The 20,478-nt window shown below is 39.4% G+C and overlaps 1 protein-coding gene across 1 annotated transcript; it reads left to right on the top strand.

Annotated features, from left to right (window-relative positions):
* Window positions 1-3,530: 3,530 nt before the first annotated feature.
* On the top strand, window positions 3,531-18,710 carry npffr2a (neuropeptide FF receptor 2a; the record flags this gene model as incomplete). The annotated part of the gene is made up of 3 exons (XM_083904733.1): window positions 3,531-3,861; window positions 16,214-16,313; window positions 17,858-18,710. The coding sequence occupies exons 1-3, from the start codon at window positions 3,534-3,536 to the stop codon at window positions 18,708-18,710; spliced, it is 1,281 nt and encodes a 426-aa protein (XP_083760859.1). The 5' UTR covers window positions 3,531-3,533.
* Window positions 18,711-20,478: the final 1,768 nt, after the last annotated feature.

The raw sequence follows: 20,478 nt of genomic DNA, 5'->3' as shown, positions 1-20,478 counted from the left end.
CCCTATGGTACGATGTAACTACATTATGTCAATTATGTCTCTGCATTAATATACAAATAGGATTTATTTTGATGGAAATGTTAGAATATCAGTTCAGTGTCTTACTAAGGCAGTGGAAAAAGAACACAGGTAAAGTAAATATAAAGATTTTTATATTTCACCCAAAGAGGACATCGAATAAATGTCTGCACGACAAAGATAAAGGAAAACTGGCTCTGAGATTTGAATCCCACAACCTCTGACTCATCGCATCCTCAAATTATATGTTCCGACTTACATTTACACACCACCAAAAACCAGTTAAAACTGATAACAGCAGCAGCAAGGTTACAGCAGAGCAGAAATGTGTGATGAGAGCAGAAATCTAGGTGACAATAATGGTCTGTCAGAACATTTATATACATTAAATGTCTACTGATAAAGTGTATGAAAGAGCCCAAGACACCAGCATATCTGTCGCGGTCTGTCATTACCGTCCTCTTTACTTCAGAACCTCGTTTTCCTTCTCTTCTGGTTTTGACCCTGGTTGAGACATTTTTGAGAGGAGAGCCTCTCCATCGTCTCCGACTGCACTAAATATTTTTTAAGTGTCCGTCACTCCGTCAAGGGACAACGGAGACGGCAAGAGCTGCGATTGGTCCTCAGGACAGGCCGAGCTGCTCTGTGCTGGCCACTGTGTGCACCGGGGGTCCACAGAGGCAGAGCTGATCACCGCCGCCAACGTCGCTGCCAAACTAAAAATACGTCATATCTTAATACACAAACCACAATGTTTAGACTCTAAATGGCCAATTTCTCGCCTCAAATGATCTTAAAACTGCGTTCCGAGACAGAAAAATATTTATTTCAGGTGAGAAACGGCCACTCTTTCAATGTTATTCATCTGCAACAACAACAACAGTCAACGGAGAACTATGAAGGCTCGAGGGGTCTCCGTGGTTACACAGTTGGATAACGCATTACGCAGTCGGAGAAGTATACTGTGGCCTTGATTATGTAAAGTTAAAAGCAGCACAATGCCTTTCTTGTTTTGCATTTTGAGTGTCACAGTTTGAATATACTTAAAATTGGGCGTAATTAAAGGTAGGATCAGAGTTCCGGTTAAAGCCGGCTAGATTTTGAATTCAAATGTCCAAGCCTCTTTCTTTAGACTCCCCCCCGAAGCTACTCCTCCAGAATGCAGGGGGCTGGGTGTCAGATGACAATTTGATTGATGCATCACTTTCCAATGAATTTGTTCAGGCCGTCCAATATGATTGGCTTTTACACTTGACATTTTTCATTTTTGTGACAATGCATTCATTAATTGGTTACAATCGGGTTTTGAAGAGGATTTTAAGCAATTCCCTCTCTGTTTAAGGCCAGAATGGCTCTCTGTCTGCAGTGAAGGAAGCCAACTAAAACCAACCAAAACATAAACTCAGCTTGCAGTTTACAAACAGAAATGTATTTTGTGAACATACTGGTGGCACCATTATTATCAGTGAATGCAGTATTTCAATTATAAATGTTTCATTCCTCTCTAAAGACACATTATGGTCATTTTAAAAATAATAAATGTCACACATATGTCTTACCTTTAAGCTGTATGGTAACGTGATTTTTTCTAATCATATTATTTTAAACTATCTCAATGATAACTGAGTCATAGAGTAACTGAGTTATAAACCTATTTGCTGTTTGAAACTTCTAATCGCGTCATCCTTGAATGCAATCAATGAAGAGATTCCCCACAAGGCTTTTCTAAGAAAACATTTCCTTCCAGTTATGGCTGCCGTTTGTGCAGAGCAATACAAATCTGATCAACTGCAGCCCTCACGTCTTCGGGAATTGCACAAATCATATGAATCCCATTTTCGGTTTGCATTGCATCTTCTACTGACAGGAGCTTTTTCAAGTTTCTGTGCAAAATTGCTTTCAGAGTAATTTTCTTTTTGTTTGTTGTATGTTGATGAAAGTCAGAGAGCATTGTGATAATGTGCTTTGACGTTTTCCATCGTCAAAACACATTTACTACTCCCTATTTGCATTTTGGGTTCGAGGGAAACAGTTTTCAGGATTTCAATCTTCAAATAATATCTCGAAGATGATATTGATGGTACGTCAGCTTACAACAGGGTGGATGTCCCCCCCCGTCAAAGCCTGAGCAGATCTGCATCGCCTGCATTGGCACTATGGAACGTCTAGTTTGGATCCATGCCACAAAAAGAACTACAACGTTCTACTTTGAAAATAAACTTTAGCCAAGCTGAGTTGGAGCCACACCACTGACCTAAGCACAGTTTATAATGGGGTTCACTGCATGTTTCTGTATAAGTGACTACAAGGAATACTAAACATATCCGTCATAAATGTGGTATGTTTATGTTTATGTTCATGTTCATATTTATTTCAGACAAAGTGCAGTTACAATTCCAAACAGAAAACAAGACAGAAGGACATATAACGAAAATAAAGAAATATATATAAAGAAAAAAAATGTAAAGAAAAAAAAAAAATATGTAAAAAGCAACGAAAACATAAATCTGTCAGTAACTGTGCCTGAAAAGGAGCAGGATGAAGTTTACACTTATTTAATTCCTGCCCCTCATTCATGGTCAACTTAAAATTCAGTCCTTATGTCCCTGTGTAGCATCTATGCTCATATTACCACCAATATTATTTATTGTTATTATTATTATTATTATTATTATTACCACCATCACTATCATTACCACCATTACCGTTGTCATTATACATATATAAATATACATATATACATACACATATATACACATATACATATATACATACATACACACACAACACATATACATGTAATATATAATATACATATAATATATATGGTAAATATCTGTCTTCAGTCATCCAGCAGGCCCTGTAGCCTGAAAAAAATAACTATGCATATTTAGAAAAAATAAACAGGTTATTTTACCAGTAAAACAAAAGCAGAAGAAACACGTTTGCATGAAAAATAGGCCCAGCTTTAATGAGCAAGAGGAAAACTGAAAAATAATAAATCTCTTGTGGCGAATTTTCCAAAGCTGTATCTCCCGGTGTTTTATCTCATTGTTTTGGATTAATTACTAGCCATTATTCTTCCTTTGTTCACATAAATATTGTGTCCAGCTATATTAGTCAGTAAACATTGCAGCCGCTGCACACGACCTGCCCATCGCTAAACCAACAGATGGTCAAAGTTAACAAAGTGCAGAAAGTAGCAGCTACAGAGCTGGCAGCAGGTGGTGCAGGCTGCATGAAGTCAAGGCGCAAGAGAAGGGAGGGGCTTGAAGTTCAGCAGGTGGTGAAAAATCTGGCTCCGAATTAAGGCTGATGTTATTTGGCTGAATGTACAAACACACAGCGGTTTGCTAGAATGCTGTTATACATTTGAAAACAGACACGTTTCAAGCCTTTGCTCATGCTCAGGAATTCTTCACCCATCCACATTCATCATTTTAAACTACAATATAACAAAATCTGATTCATCATGAAGTCATCTGACCCTCTTTCATTTTTTCTCCAGGTTTAAAATGAACGAAACATCCGAGACCAACCTATCTCTACTTTATGACAACTGGACATTTTACAACAACTCAGAAGAGTCCGTCGTACACAGGACAAACATCACCTATGTGGGATTTTACCTGCACCAGTCCTCCACCGCAGCTATCTTCATCGTGTCCTACCTGCTCATCTTCCTCGTGTGCATGGTGGGGAACGGGGTGGTGTGCTTCATCGTGCTGCGGAGCAAAAACATGCGGACTGTGACCAACTTGTTCATCCTGAATCTCGCTGTGAGTGACCTCCTGGTTGGGATTTTCTGCATGCCGACTACCCTCCTGGACAACATTATTACAGGTGAGCAGGACAGTACTCAAAACAACTCTCACGGTGTCTTACAGTTTCTCACCGTGAGTGTGTAAAATCTAGAAGTTGGCAGTGTGGTCATAGGGATAACGACGCATGACTGAAATATCTCTGTAAACGTATTATCAAAAGCTTTCTAATGGCTTGATATTAAAGGTGTTCAGAGGATACACACACAGGTAAAAATTTTCCTTTTGTAAAGCATGGAATAGTACGATGACCCCTAAGTGACATGAGAAAAAAAAATGAAATCTCAAGTTTCAAAGTTGAGATATTGAGTTTCCAAAAAATGATGATATTTTCTTTCCTTTTTTTTTCATTATTTTTTGGAAACTCAAGATTTAAAGGTGCATTATGTAATAAATCTAAAGCAACTGGCCATAAAATCCTCCTAATATGTCACAGAGACTCAGGAATAATGTTCATATAACAAACTGAACTCACCAACAACAACAGTACAGACAAAATATTTGCATTAAAAAAGAAATATTTTGCAGACTGCAAATCATGTTTATGTTTTGAAATCATGTTTTGGCATGTGGCGCCACCTACTGCCATCTACCAATCATTGCGGTCAGTAGAGTCTCAGCTGCCGAGCAACCACGGGTTGCCAGTTACGTCAGAAAACGGAACCTAAAAGACCTCGGTATTTTGAATTTGAATGTAGTAACGGTTTTCGCCACATTCTTACATATGGCACCTTTAAATTATACATTTTTTTCGTAATTTTTTTTTCTCACGTCACTCCGTAGAATAATTCCCAGAACTCTCCCTTGTTTGTCTTAAGAAAATCAAGTCAAGTCAAGTCAAGTCAAGTTTATTTGTAAATCACATTTAAAAACAACCTCAGTTGAACCAAAGTGCTGCACAGTTATTTGAACACAATACAACCACACACAGCACGGCAACAAACAAAAACAATAAAGGAATAGTAAGAGCTTAGTTTAAAACAAAAACTAAAATTAGAATTAAAAACAAATAAAATAAAAGTAAAAATATAAAATAAATAAAATAGGAAAGCCAAGGATTCTCGTCTAGCTGGGACTGAACGCCGGGGTAAAAAGATAGGTTTTTAGTAGAGTTTTAAAGTGCTCAACAGACTGTGCAGCTCTAACCTGGAAAGGTAGGCTGTTCCACAGCTTGGGGGCCGACACTGAGAAGGCTCTGTCCCCACGAGTAGAGAGTCTGGACCGAGGTACTGCCAGAAGCAGCTGGTTTAATCGTGAAGTAATAAAAGTGCGAACGACTTTCTCGAGATCATTCCTGGGGAGATAAGCCTTTACTTTTGCTAATAATCTTAGCTGGAAGAAGCTTGTTTTCACAACTGAGCTGATCTGTTTCTCGAACCTAAAGTCACTGTCCAGGTTCCTTGCATATGGGTGACAGTAAGGCTTCAGGGTGCCTATGGCACTGTCATAGCCATCTAAGAGGTTTTGTTGCCCGAATAAAATAATCTCAGTTTTATTTTTGTTCATGGAGAGAAAATTCACCTCCATCCAAGATTTAATGTCATTGAGGCAGTCTAATAAGACCTGGACAGAGGATTGGTCATTTGTTTTTAAGGGCATATAGATTTGTACATCATCTGCAAAGCAATGGAATGAGACATTGTACTTTCTAAATATGGAACCCAATGGCAACATATATATCGAAAAGAGGAGGGGGCCCAAAATGGAGCCCTGAGGCACCCCACAGCTCAGGGGGGAAGTGGTTGAGGTATACTGGCCCAGCTGGACAGAGAAGCTTCTGTCAGAGAGATATGACTGAAACCACTTAAGCACAGTACCCTTAATGCCCACACAGGTGTTTAAGCGAGACAGGAGGATGTTATGGTCCACTGTGTCAAAGGCAGCTGTCAGATCCAGAAGGACCAGGACCACAGAGTTCCCAGCGTCAACTGATAAAAGAAGGTCATTTAAAATCCTTAAAAGTGCCGTTTCAGTACTATGACGTGACTTAAAACCAGACTGGAACTTCTCGGACATGTCATTTAGGTCAATAAAAGACTGCAGCTGTTCGTTAACCACCTTCTCCAAAACCTTAGAAAGAAAGGGAAGCTTGGAGATGGGCCTAAAGTTGGATAAGACTGTGGGGTCAAGATTGTGTTTTTTGACGAGGGGCTGGACCACAGCATGTTTAAATGCAGCTGGGACACATCCAGACATCAAAGACGAATTTAACAGATCCGTAACATAAGGCCCGATAGTATTGAAAACATCCTTAAAAAGACGGGGTGGGATGTTGTCAAGAGGACAGTGAGCAGGTCTGAGGTGTTGGACAATGTCAGCTAAAGCTGAAAAAGACACTTGCTCAAATACGTCAAAAACAGCAGGGCAAACCGGCGAGACGGCCGGATCCAATGCAGACAGTGAAAGAGAGGACCTTATATCGGAGATCTTGCCAATAAAAAACCTAAGAAAATCTTCACACAGTTTAAGTGAAGGAACAACACCATTGTGGTCACAGGGGTGTAAAAGAGTATTTAAAGTATTGAACAGGAACTGAGGTTTAGGAGCACTCTTAGCAGCTTTAACAGCTTTCTGATACTGCAATAGACTGTTTTTTAAAATGTCCATAGAAACATGTAGATGATCTTTCTTCCACTTCCTCTCAGCGCGTCTACATACACGTCTTAAAGTGCGAGTGGTGTCATTAAGCCATGGCTCTGTTACTGGCTTAGGACGTTTACACCTAAAAGGAGCCACTAAATCTAATATGTCATCGCAAGTACGATTAAAAGTGTCTAAAAACTCATCAGGAGTAAGAATACCATAATGATCCTGCGTATGTAGTACGGAGTGATTAAATGCTGCAGAAAACTCAGAAGCAGTTAAAGGGAGGAGAGGCAGTGTAATATTAAATAAAACAACGAAATGATCGGATATACGTGTGTCACAAATCTCACTGACATTTAATTGCAGACCAAAGGATAAGATAAGGTCCAGCGTGTGTCCCTTCTCATGCGTTGGGTCAGACACGGACTGAGTGAGATTATTCTTGAGCCTGTTTGACACTGAGACAAAGACTCGAATAAATGTTATTTTAAATATGTGTTACACTGGTCATATTTCATATTTAAAGGTGCCACATGTAAGAATGTGGCCAAAAACCGTTACTACATTCAAATTCAAAATACCGAGGTCTTTTTAGGTTTTGTTTTCTGACGTAACTGGCAAACCGTGGTTGCTCGGCAGCTGAGACTCTACCGACTGCAATGATTGGTAGACGGTGGTAGGTGGCGCCACATGCCAAAAACATGATTATAAAACATAAACATGATTTGCAGTCTGCAAAAGATTTTTTTAATGCAAATATTTTGGCTGTACTGTTGTTGTTGGTGAGTTCAGTTTGTTATATGAACATTATTCCTGAGACTCTGTGACATATTAGGAGGATTTTATGGCCAGTTGCTTTAGATTTATTACGTAATGCACCTTTAAAGACACACAATCTGGTGTTCGTGTATTTTAAATTGTTAAAACACAATTTTAACTGCAGTTAATTATAAATAACTGCCAGAAATTGAAAGTTATTCTGGAAAAATGGGCAAAAGTGCTAAAGGGTTACTCATTACCGGACGATGACTGTAAAGATTATGGCGAATTTTACGTGGCAGTAAATATGTGCATAAATATTCAGTCATTTCTTGTTTACAAGCAGTATTTCACAGAGTTTCAAGCATCGAGGATCGAGGCACTATATTGGTACGTGTGATATCAAGAGGCAGGGGAGTGCACGCATGATGACAGGAGGTGACGGCGGTGCATAAATTGAGCGCCACTTGGCTGAAGTTGTTTGCACATTACCCCACTTGCCCTCCCGTGACAGGGCCCTTGTTGCCGCCTTGGTTTATTGTGTAGGGTGAGCATGTTCCTCATGGGGGGGGGACATATTCACCCACCTTAAGGGCCCAGTAAGGGGACAGACAGAGCGATTTACCTATGAATTACCCCTCCAAACGATGGTACTTTTACTGAGATTTCTTATCCTGTGCAAATTGGCCATCAATATTACAGATGTCCTGTGGGAAAATTACTAGTATTCGTGGATACTTTTTTCATGGCTACTTTCATGGGTACAAGGTTAATTGGTTGAGAGTGAATGCTCGCTTGTCTCTGTATGTTGGCCCTGTGGCCCAGGGATTGGTTCCAGCAGCCTTGTGACCCTCAAGTGGAGGATAAAGTGGCAGACAACGAATAAACTTGTTTGCTCTGTTGCTGCATTGCAGATTTTCTGTTTTCAGTGCTATGATCCTTCAACGTCAATAAAGTTCATGCCATCCACACACGCACAGCCAGCCCCTGTTCACCTGTAGCTGTGCATGCAACAACAGTGTTTTCTTATCTCATACAAGAATGACTCATACACGGTGTAGTCAGTGTCACTGAATTGTCACTGTGGCTCTGTTGCACACACGAGTGGATTGGCTATCGCATGTGCATGCACCATTTTACTGCTCTACTACTGGATTATTCATGTGGGAAACAATAGGTGATTCTCCAAAAATGCTAAACATCAATACGGTAACACGGCTAACAGTTATATCCTGAACGCGTTATCCTTAATCCTGAGGCATAGCTGAGCATGAGAACAGCTGGGATTAATGGATGGAGTAAATGCTGGAAACTGAGCCTTATTGTAGGGGTTAGTCTGATTCTGAAATTGGAAGATAAACCCTAGAGTAATTCAGGGTTTGTAATGAAGAATTACAGGTTCACCGTGCTGCAGGGCGGAGAGTCTTTTGATTAACCTAATATATATGGAGATTATTTCATTAATTGCAGGGTCATCCCTGTAATTCAGTTAGTTGTAGGAATCGGGACAAAGAAAGGCACTTAATTCTAAACAAAAATGGACCTCGAGAACAACATGTAATGACCTATTTTTAAACATTTTTAGCAGCCTGTGGTGATCAAGGAAGAGTCAGGGGCTAAAAGGCAGCAGTCGCATACATAAGATCATAAGATCAGTGAAGGCTTTTTCACTTATTGTGCTGATTCGACTTGACAGTTGGTGAAACAAATCCCGCATGAGTGATCTTTACGCCGGTGGCAGTGACCGGGATAGCCTGCAGTGCATTTGTAAATGACGACTGTTTTGACAAACAAATGCAATCGCTCGGGATCCATGCAACAGATTCATTCCATGTCGTTTCGACGCGTTTTGAAATTACACTTGATCTGGATACAACCCTGTGTCAAGAGTAATTTTGAAAAATTATTTAAAAAAATAATGCCTGCAAGCACATTTTGTAGCAATCGGAAGAATGTGAGCAGAGAAATGATTTGCTTGTGATTGCTGTGACTGCCGGATCGCCTAAATAATTACAGCACCACTTATTCCCCCATTGCTTGCCATTTACTGTGTCAATTTGAAACAACCGAAAGCAACGTAATGACTAATAATCGTCTAGATCAGGAACATTTACGTTTAAGGAAATCTACAGTGTTTTGTTTTATGTAATTCCTGCGATAATGACACTACTCACAATTAAACACTCAATAAAAAAATAAATAAATCAAGCGTTTACAACTACCAGATTTGAATAAGAATGAAACCTTTCATCTCCACCCCTGCATTTTGCTACACAGGAAATAACGAGTAGAGTCTTGACTAATTTAAGACAAATAAAAATACCACATACCTTATTTTCCTCTGCATATGGCAACACTTAATAGATACAGACATTTGCGAAGCATCAGGTCAGAGTTAGACTTTGATCACTAGACTCTTTTGTATCTTCTGTGGGCTGAATATTTATAGACTAAATTGAAACTACGGCACCATATGCACATCACGCAGACTTCCAAAGGATCAAGCCATTAATTGACGTTAATAATAATGTACTTTGAACCAGAAGACAGTTTCGCTGAATGAAAATGTTTACATCTACTTTGAAGGCCCACGGTTGGTGTAGTGGTTAGCACTCTTGCCTTTGCAGCAAGAAGACCCGGGTTCCTGGGTCCGAGCCCCGTTTGGAACATCTTTGGAACAAGGGCCTTTCTGCAAGGAGTTTGCATGTTCTCCCTGTGTGTGCGTGGGTTTCCTCCGGGTTCTCCGGCTTCCTCCCACAGTCCAAAAACATGCGATATGGGGATTAGGTGAATTGGTCACTCTAAATTGACCATAGGTGTGAGTGTGTGAGTGAATGGTTGTTTGTCTCTATATGTGGCCCTGTGATGGACTGGCGAACTGTCCAGGGTGTACCCCGCCTATCGCCCAATGTCTGCTGAGATAGGCACAGCACCCCCCGAGATAAAGCAGTAGATAATGGATGGATGGATGGATACTCTGAATTGCATGCTGGGTTTAAATCGACCGATGCTCAATTCAAAACGCAGCATGTGTGAGGAGGACTCACAGGATTTAAAGCCTGTCGATGTTGAATCAGACAATAAAAACCAGAAACATTCATCCGGAGAGCCGTTTAAAAGCCCTGGGATTGCACACACAGGCAATACGTAAATGCTTCAGCGGGATTGAATTTGAGTGTTTAGGATTCTTAACTAAAAATACAGAGAAACACTGCTTTATTTACAACTGTGCGCGACAATTGTTACGCAACACGTTTAAAGATAAAAAATATTATAACATAAGCGGTTTTACAGTGAAATAGTGCAATTAATAGTAAATGGAGTGAAAGTGCAGTTTAAGTGGCAACGAAACGTCCAGATAGAAAGAAACCAGCGAGCACCTCTCCTGCAGCACCAAGCATGCTTTTAGCTGCCTGTTACGAGAGGGCTCCGCTTTTATATTTAATCACTCGTGGCTCCCGATTGAATCAATTTATATTAAGTTGCTGTGGACGTGGACGAGCAAAGTGAATGATGTAATGGAATTTGCAGCATGACAGGAACTGAAAAGTGGAGGAAAATAGGAAAAGTTTCACCTAAATCCAACGTCTCACCTACTGCCAAGATTTTGGCTTCTGTGGTGTTGGGAAGGGAAGTCCTACAACCACACTAGATTTGTCTTTTTCAGTTTCTGTCCTCATTTATATTGTTATTTATAGCTATAAGGTACGGTGGCCCTGAGGTGCAAAACACAAACGCAAATCCCAAAACACAAACACAAATCAAAAAACACAAAAACATTAACTCAAAACGGAAACGCAAATCACACAACACAAATGCAGAAAACACCAAAGCATTAACTCACAACAAAAACACAAAGGCAAATCAAAAAACACAAACGCAAATCAAAAACACAAACGCAAATCAAAAAACACAAAAACATTAACTCAAAACGGAAACGCAAATCACACAACACAAATGCAGAAAAAAACGAAAACATTAACTCACAACGCAAACACAAAAGCAGAAAAAATGAAAACATTAACTCACAACGCTAACACAAATCACACAACACAAAAGCAGAAAACACCAAAACATCAACTCACAACACAAACACAAAAGCAGAAAACACCAAAACATTAACTCACCTTTGTGTTTGCGTTGTGAGTTAATGTTTTCGTGTTTTATGCTTTTGTGTTTGTGTTGTGAGTTCATGTTTTTGTGTTTTATGCTTTTGTTTTTGCGTTGTGAGTTAATGTTTTCGTGTTTTATGCTTTTGCGTTTCCATTTTGAGTTAATGTTTTGCGCTTTTTGATTTGTGTTGTGTTTTGTGATTTGCGTTTGTGTTTTGCACCTCAAGGCCACCGTAATAAGGACATAAAGAAGATAAAATAAGAAATTGTGGACTGAAGCTTTAAATCATTCAGGGATCCACATTATCTTCAGAAGTCCAGCTCCTCCACGTTTCCTTTGTATGCTCACCTTATCACTGAGCTCCTTTATCCTGTGCAAATACATTCTTCAAAATAGGATATTTCACTCTGCAACTTTTTCAATGTTTTAATGTCTCAGCAAAGGCCTCCATTGTACTTTTGGTCCGTCATTAACCGAAAACCTTTGCAGCCCTTTAAATAAGCGTATGAAAGGTAACTGCGATAATTATTTTTGCCTCCGCCATTGACTTCTGAACCAAAACTAATGAGCGAGTCCTTTTGCTCTGCCGTTATTGCAGTTCATAATGTCGTCAGGTATTTCTCCAGCATTCATCAAACAACTGCTGATGCCAAAGTCTCAGAGCACCACCAGCTCTGTTGTCTGTCACATTTTGTGAGCATTGGCATTTGAATCGGTATTGATTTATTATCAAGCTCTCAGTGAGTTTTAACTCATGCAACGGGTGTACGTAATTCTCAAGCATGCCTTGAATAAACCTGCAGCAATAGAACGGTTTCGCAGCAGATGTTTCTCAACATTAAAGGTGTAATAAATCCATAGCAACGGTCCATAAAGTCCTCCTAATATGTCACAGAGACTCAGGAATAATGTTCATATAACAAACTGAACTCACCAACAACGACAGTACAGCCAAAATATTTGCATTAAAAAAAACATTTTGCAAACTGCAAATCATGTTTATGTTTTGAAATCATGTTTTGGCATGTGGCGCCACCTACCGCCTTCTACCAATCATTGCAGTCAGTAGAGTCTCACGGATTGCCAGTTATGTCAGAAAACAAATTTTCAATGTAGTAACCGTTTTTGGCCACATTCTTACATATGGCACCTTTAAATAGTAGGACAGAACATTAATTAGGATTCCAAAGTCACACCCTTTTTTTAAAAAAAAATTTAAAAATACATCTTTCCTGTATTATCTGGATGTGTGTAAAAATAATGATGATGTGTGGTCATTATAGCATTGCTTAAATAACGTAAATGGTGCACAGTACTGCATATGGTGACACACCTATCACTTATCTGACTAATACAGACAGTTTCTTTACTTTCTTTTTTGAAGCAGAACTATTAGACCTAAAACCAGAAAATATGGATATATTGAACTGCCATTAGAGGCTGACTGTGCTGGCTGCAAACAAGAACTTGGTATGAATAGAAATCTATGGGGAAATGCGAACACTTCCCACTTGTTTCATCGTCAGTAACTCAGGCGTGTTGTTGGTTTTGGTGTCCAATTAACAATGACCAATGGGGATTGGGTACCTTCCTGCAAGATTCGGACACATTTTGCAGGTCCTGACACTAAGTTTGGTGAGCTGTGTTTATGTGGTTTCAATTCTTTTCAAATGGTATTCTTCAGATACAGAAGAAGTCACAATTGTCCTTCTAACTTTTTATCAAGGTTTGTTTTTATATTATTCGATATCAATATCATTATATAAATCCAGTCAATATCTCTGTCAAGGGATATGACGATGTGAGGCTTACAAATCAATCTTCTTCTTTTTTTTTTTTTTTTACTTCTCAAAGGGGAGTGACAATGCAATGTAAATAAATACAAATATGACAGTATTACATGCTTAAAATACAGTTATTAACTTAATTTCAGATAATACCTGGTTCATTTCTTGGGCGTTTCAATGTTAACTGAAAAATATCTTCTTGTGTTAGAAACAGCGGAAGTGCCTATATGGTCAAATTCTGCAACAACACAAATAATAAGGCTTTAAATAAAAACAAGTGTATTTTTAAAAATATATTTGTCGAGCAAGTACGCTACAAGTTAAGTATTTTCTTTGTTAATAGAGATATAAAAATGATGAAAACCAGTGTATTATCTTAGTTTAGGCCCATATTATGGATTATTTAAGTCATTGTTGCGTAACATTTATTTTTATTTTACGATCTTTTGTCAACAGCCGGCCGGTGCGGACAAGCGATCGTTTGCTATGGTTTACTTTTCAATAAGCCGTGGTGTGTGGTAACTGTCAGCTGAATATGTCCGTGGTTGTGGTATTTGTATGAGTATCATCTTATAACTAACTGACAACCCTAATAACTTGACTGACAAACGGATCGTAATAAATAATCGTGACGTAAATGTGTTCTTCTTCTTCTTTTTTGGAGTTGACAGACTGGATGCAGCTTTCGCGTTATTCTGCCCCCTACAGTCTGAAGACGTATCTGCATTTAAGGGGTGTCCCATTTCTAAGTGAGAAAATAACCCTCAACACTTGGTTTTGAGGGCCTGTTAAGATTAAGGGTTGAGCTTGAGGGTTAAGATAGGAATTGGAATTGGCCCTTGATCAGGGATATGTTCTACCTAAGTGTGTGTGTGTAATATTAATGTGTAATCTGTTATAATGACTATCATGAGCAAGAGGCGACTGACTTCTTCCAAATGGTGCTTGCTCTTCTGTGGTTTTGCTGAGACTTCACATGCTTTGCTGGTTATAATTTTTTATCTTTCGACTTCAGTCTGTTTTTATTTTCAAACTGAACAATATTAGGTGGTTCCTTGAGAGGTGTGCATCACAATGTGCAGACTTTGGAACTCGACCCAAAATAAAAGCAGTAGAATATGAAATTAACGAGGTCGCATAGTGTTATTTTAGCATCACTGCTGATTGGGAGCCAGAGCCGAGGCAAACTTCTGTCTATAGTCTTTTACCCAGTACTGAATGTTGATTTCCATTGCAAACAGGAGCCAAATGTTTGTGGATGCTTTTTTTTAGTCTTTTGATGTGTTAAAAAGGAGCCTTTAGATGCATCGTCGCATGAAATTCTGTCTATCTGCAGTGATATGAGCCTCTTGTTTATCCCATCTTCCTTACGAATATAAAACAGAGAATTTCAGGCTGTCTTTCAGAGAAACTTTTAATCGAATCTACCATTTGAATTGCTTATATTTAGCAATGCATGTGGTGATAGTTTCATCATGTGCATCATAACCAGCCACTTGCAATTGCTGGAGCTGACAATAGATGTAATACATGAATACATGGTATAGTGAAAAAGACATTTTTGAAAAGAGTGTTTCCTCTTGGTTTATGGGCCAATTCCAATTCCTATCTTAACCCTCAACTCAACCCTTAATCTTAACTGGCCCTCAAAACCAAGTGTTGAGGGTTATTTTGTCACTTAGAAATGGGACACCCCTTAAATGCAGATACGTCTTCAGACTGTAGGGGGCAGAATAACGCGAAAGCTGCGTCCAGTCTGTCAACTCCAAAAAAGAAGAAGAAGAAGAACACATTTATGTCAGGATTATTTATTACGATCCGTTTGTCAGTCAAGTTATTAGGTTGTCAGTTAGTTATAAGATGATACTCATACAAATACCACAACCACGGACATATTCAGCTGACAGTTACCACACACCACGACTTATTGAAAAGTAAACCATAGCAAACAATCGCTTGTCCGCACCGGCCGGCTATTGACAAAAGATCGTAAAATAAAAATAAATGTTACGCAACAATGACGTCAGTAATCCATAATATGGGCCTAAACTAAGATAATACAATGGTTTTCATACTTTTTTATATATCTTTTAACAAAGAAATTACTTAATTTGTAGTGTACTCGTTTTGCTGCTTTCGGCAACATCTTCGTGTTGTGAAAACACGCAATGCATTCTGGGTAGCCCTTGCTCCCAAGGGTGGTCTCGGAAAATCTCAATATTGAGGGCGATACAGCCCTTAAACTCGCCCCTCAACTTAATTTTTCTGAGAATCGGGACAGCACTTGCACTAGAGGGAGCGCGCATTTTTGAGATTGAGGGTCAAGATTGAGGGTTAAGCAAGGAATTGGAATTCACCCTAAGTTTCAGTTTTGGAAAACTGCTCTCCAGCATAATGCAGACAAAAGGGAGGAAATACTCTATAGTAGATTAAAAAAAAAAACAGATGATAACGTTAAAATGAAAGGTCAAGGGGGAATAAAATGGAGGTGATCCTTGAGTGTATTATTACTCTCACCTCCACTCTCTTGCCCTCCATCATGCCACCGAGATCAAGATGTAACACTCCAAACTCTGCACAACATCAGCTGACGATTAGATTGCGGTGCATTTGTCCCTCTGGAGGTCAACGAGATGCAGTTTCAAGAACCGAGAAAAAACTACTGTGAGTGCACTCACTGAAATAAATGTCTCACGGCAAATGAATAATTTCACTTGAAGTTGAACTCCTAGTTGAAATGGTTTGAGTCTTTATTATCGTGATGAATACTTCCTTCTAACACTGACCCTCAGTTTTCGTTTAATATACAAGTGTATGGCAATTAGGTTTAAGGAAAGCTTGTGATGTACTGATGACCGCTTGCTCTACTGTATGATTAGATTAGTTTGCCATTGTATCCCACGGACACTTTGAAGAGCAAACCTCCAGCAGAACTGATTAAGTACTGCTGAAGGAGGGATTATTATTTCCCTTTCAGAAGTTCAGATAATACACTATTATGAATCGTTATGAAAAGAGCCAGTGCACTGTACACCACTTACGCTCTTTTCAAAGTGTTACAGAAAGTTTATCATGCTGCCTGCCTGTCTCTATTGTAAATCTGCTAAATAATCTTTCCTGTCAAAACAGGATGGCCTTTTGGGAGCTTGGTCTGCAAAATGAGTGGCATGGTTCAAGGGATCTCTGTGTCAGCATCTGTCTTCACTCTGGTGGCTATTGCTGTTGACAGGTACAGTGGCTGTATTTTGACATTTCGTTTAATTTAAGTATAATAGCACATTTTTATTTTCTTATCTGACTTACGTGCAAACACCTGAGGGTAAAACTGTTCACTTCCTGCCTTCTCCAAGAGCTGTCCTCCAGAGAAATTATATTCTTTTTGCGAGAAACAAGTTCCAACATATTTGATTAACTTTAAAGTGAAGCAAATGCAGTATATAATAAAAAATGCAAAGAAAGAATGTTTCCTTTGCTTTTTTCTTTGTGCGTACCTTAAAGGGTTAAAATTAATAAAATTTAATAGACATATTTTCATACTTTATGCATATACACTCTATTAGGTACAGGTAGCTACAATAGATGCCATCTAATACAACAGCCCTGCAATAGTTTTTCCCGTCATTATGGTGATAATCTTCAATGTTTGTTAAAACTGTTTTTAAGAGGCTGATGTGACCATCTTTGAGCATGAAGTCTGCGTATAGAAGTTTCAGTTTAGAGGACAGCGGAGTTAAAGCATATTAACAGGATATTATGGAGGACGGGAGGGTGAAAATAGGTCTTCAAGTTCTAAAAGTGATAGAGCTGATATTTGAACGCCGCCTCGTCCTCAGACATGCAGCAATGTCAATCTGTCGCCATTTGAAAATCACTCCACGGTGCCTGTGCCTCTGGAAAACACAAGACAAGACTTTGAAACGCGCCGACATCAAAAAGTCAAAGTTACGTCACATAATTTATCAGCCACGCGATTAGAATCCGTTTTTTTGAATTGGTGAGAAGACAAAGAGCGCTCTCCTCTTTCACCCTGTGGCAACTGTGTTCACACACAGATCACTTTGCAAGTCCTCATTTATAAATCGTCCACCCTTCCCAATCGTCCCACCCTTATCTGTCACGCCGTTTGAATGCTACAAACGATAATATGGCACGACAGAGACTTTCTTTCTGAAACCGCAGTAATACCGACGAGTCATTCAGCTTCTCGAAGGTGCACGTCTCCTTGGAATGTTCCCTTTTCCTTTGTCCTTGTCCTGCCACCGCTCCGTCTTTGTCCTCAGAGCACTGAGAATTATTGTTTCATGTTGTGAACACACGGTGTGACTGTGCTCCGGTCATACTTTTCCACATTCCGTGTCCACAGAGAGTTGCGTTGCCTTGTGGTTCCATTCATACTAAATGAGACGCTGCATCAGTCTAACGCTCCTCACATGTGCTCCATCTCTCATTCCATTCCAGTAGATGTGATTTTTTTTCTGTCTGTCCCCATTGGTCTGTGAGCTGAGACCACCTCACATGACTAAAAGCACGTATCCGTGGTTACCATATTATTTTTCACGTGTGTCTCTTTTGATTAAATCACGTACAATGACAGTTAATATTTGAATTGAACAAATCCAATTTCGCTCTGCGTTATTGCAGAAGTACTGACACGTACATTATGCACCAAATATGTGCTGCTTAAAGTTCATTTTCCTTTCCGATCTCATTTAACATCCAGTGGAAAAGATATTCGCAACATCATGTTTAATGTCTAAATCCTTTTCTTTGCAGATTCCGATGCATCGTCTACCCTTTCAAGCAAAAGCTGACCATATCCACGGCCACCTTGATAATAGTCATTATCTGGGTTCTGGCCATATCCATCATGTGTCCTTCTGGGGTGATGCTACAAGTGACCAAGGAGCAAAGCATCCGGGTTTTACTCGGCTATGACAACAAAACGACTCCGTTTTATTGGTGCAGAGAGAACTGGCCCAACCAGGAGATGAGGAAGATTTACACCACGGTCTTGTTTGCAAACATCTACCTTGCCCCTCTTTCCCTCATTGTGATTATGTACGCCCGGATCGGCATTACACTTTTCAAAACGACAGTTCCGTCAGAAGGAAAGCCGGGCCACAACAACCGGCACACCGTGTCAAAGAAAAAGCAAAGGGTGATTAAGATGCTTTTGATCGTCGCTTTGCTCTTCATTCTTTCCTGGCTGCCTCTGTGGACTCTCATGATGCTGAGCGACTACGCCAGCCTGACCGAGCAGCAGTACAGAATCATTAACATTTACGTTTACCCCTTTGCCCACTGGCTCGCCTTCTTCAACAGCAGCGTCAATCCCATCATCTACGGTTTCTTCAATGAGAATTTCCGCAGCGGATTTCAAGCCGTGTTCAAGTTCAGCCTGTGCGCAGCAGACGGACATCGGAGGAAGACCTACTCGCACAGGCTGCAGGGGAACTCTGTGCTCCCGGCCAACAACGCACAAACTTTTCTGGAGCCTATTTCTCTTAATAGCTTGGATAAACCCGCTTCCAGGCGCCTCAACCACGTTACTGGGCAGGACTTGGTCATGGAGGATCTGGAAAAGGCGTCGTGCAGTAGCGGGGGTGTGACTGCTGTGTCTATTTGAGAAGACGGACACAAACGGAGAGAGACATTTTTTCCGAGGAGATAAGCTAAGGTTGTCGTGTTCCAATAAAATTGCAAGCTACCTTTCAAAACGTACAGCCTCCACTTAGCCAAAAGTAGACGACAAGAACTCTTCTAAATAGATACAATAAACATCCTTTAACAGATAATCTTTCTATGGCAATTTTAATAAATAGACAGCAGAAAGGAAACTGTGTCCTTCCTGCCCTGCACAATTAAAATAATTCTGTCAGGAATTTACAGCCCACTCCTGAAATACTAACAACGACGCGCAATGTGGTTGTTAGTCCTTACTTATTAAATGCACACACAGGCATGCACTTTATGTTGCACATACTGTGCAATATTTGTTGTGCTGTTAAGGCTGGAAAACAAACCATAAAACAATAATTGTCCAGTGCTGCTATAGTAAACGATGACTGATAACAGGCTAGCGTTCCCGCTCTCTTAGAAAACGATGTATAAATGTATAAAGATGCATCAGGCATGTCCTGTGTGTGATGTTTGCAGAGCGGATTTCAAAATGAACCACTCAAATGTGATTTTTTTTTTTTTTTTTAATTTAATTTTCCTTGCAGATTAGCACAATTGATAAAAGCAAGCACAGAAACAAGGCATGAAAGTCAAACGTTGTGAAACTCAATTCAAATTTCAGAGTCATTTCAGAGAGTTAAAGCCTGATTTGACAGAGTTTTGTTTCAATTCGTCTTTGCGTGAGTTTGTTCGTGCGGCTGCAGGAAAGCGAAATCCTGACACTTTGTCAGACAATATTAATATTGAATATTAACATCAATGTAAATGTGTTCATTTTCATTCAGAGAAAACAACAACCAGTTCAACAGGTTTATCGACAGGCTCGTTTGAACTTCTGGATACAAGCCAGGTGCACACACACTGTACTGTTTCTCTGTATTGTAATTCAATTGATGTTGTGAAAATGACTCGCTTTGCGTTTGCAAAACATCACCTGAGCCATTACATGTGCAGCTTAATTGAATGACAACCGCATATAACAAATAAAAAGAACAATCACGCGCGCGACACATTTAACACTTTTAATTAACGTTGGAGTTTTCTCGTTTAAATTGGTCAAAAACCAATGATTATGTTTGTGAACCATCTATTTAATCTTTCTGGCTTTTGTTATGAAACCTGCACTGTGAACACACAAACACACGATGATGCTGATTAAAACATGATGAATTATTGAATATCTCACGAGCCTGCTGAATGTGCCATGTATTTTTTATTTTTATTTTTTTTAAATTATGTACACAAATGTTTTACTGTTATCTCTGAGAACAGTCACGTGCAGTCAGTAAATGGGAAAAACACCGGGGCCATGCATCGTTGTCTGCTGTAAATGTGTGTTACCAAGTGCAAAGCTACGTGCAAGTGTTCATGTGAATCTGTTTGTTTTGTGTCAACTTCTGAGGTTTCCCCTTTGCTACAAGGACGTTGTTTACACACTTCATACATACGGCATACATGCTTCTCTTTTGATATTGTCAAAGGCGACTATTTTGTGAGTTTATATTTGAAAAAAAAAAAAAAAAGGATATAAAAATACAGCCATGTTGAAGGTCAGTAAGTTTTCTATTTGTGTAACGGAAATACTAATAATCTTGATTGATTTCTTATGGGAAAAAACATGGTTGCATCTGAAATGACATTTTTACTGTAAGCATCATTTGTCCAGCGTAAGGCTGTGTTTAGACAAAAAGAAGACGACAAAGGGTGTTTTTTTT

Source organism: Microchirus variegatus, assembly GCF_963457635.1.
Source record: "Microchirus variegatus genome assembly, chromosome: 18".
NCBI lineage: Eukaryota > Metazoa > Chordata > Actinopteri > Pleuronectiformes > Soleidae > Microchirus > Microchirus variegatus.
Note: the sequence above shows the minus strand (reverse complement) of the source record. Positions and strands in the feature narration are given on the sequence as shown.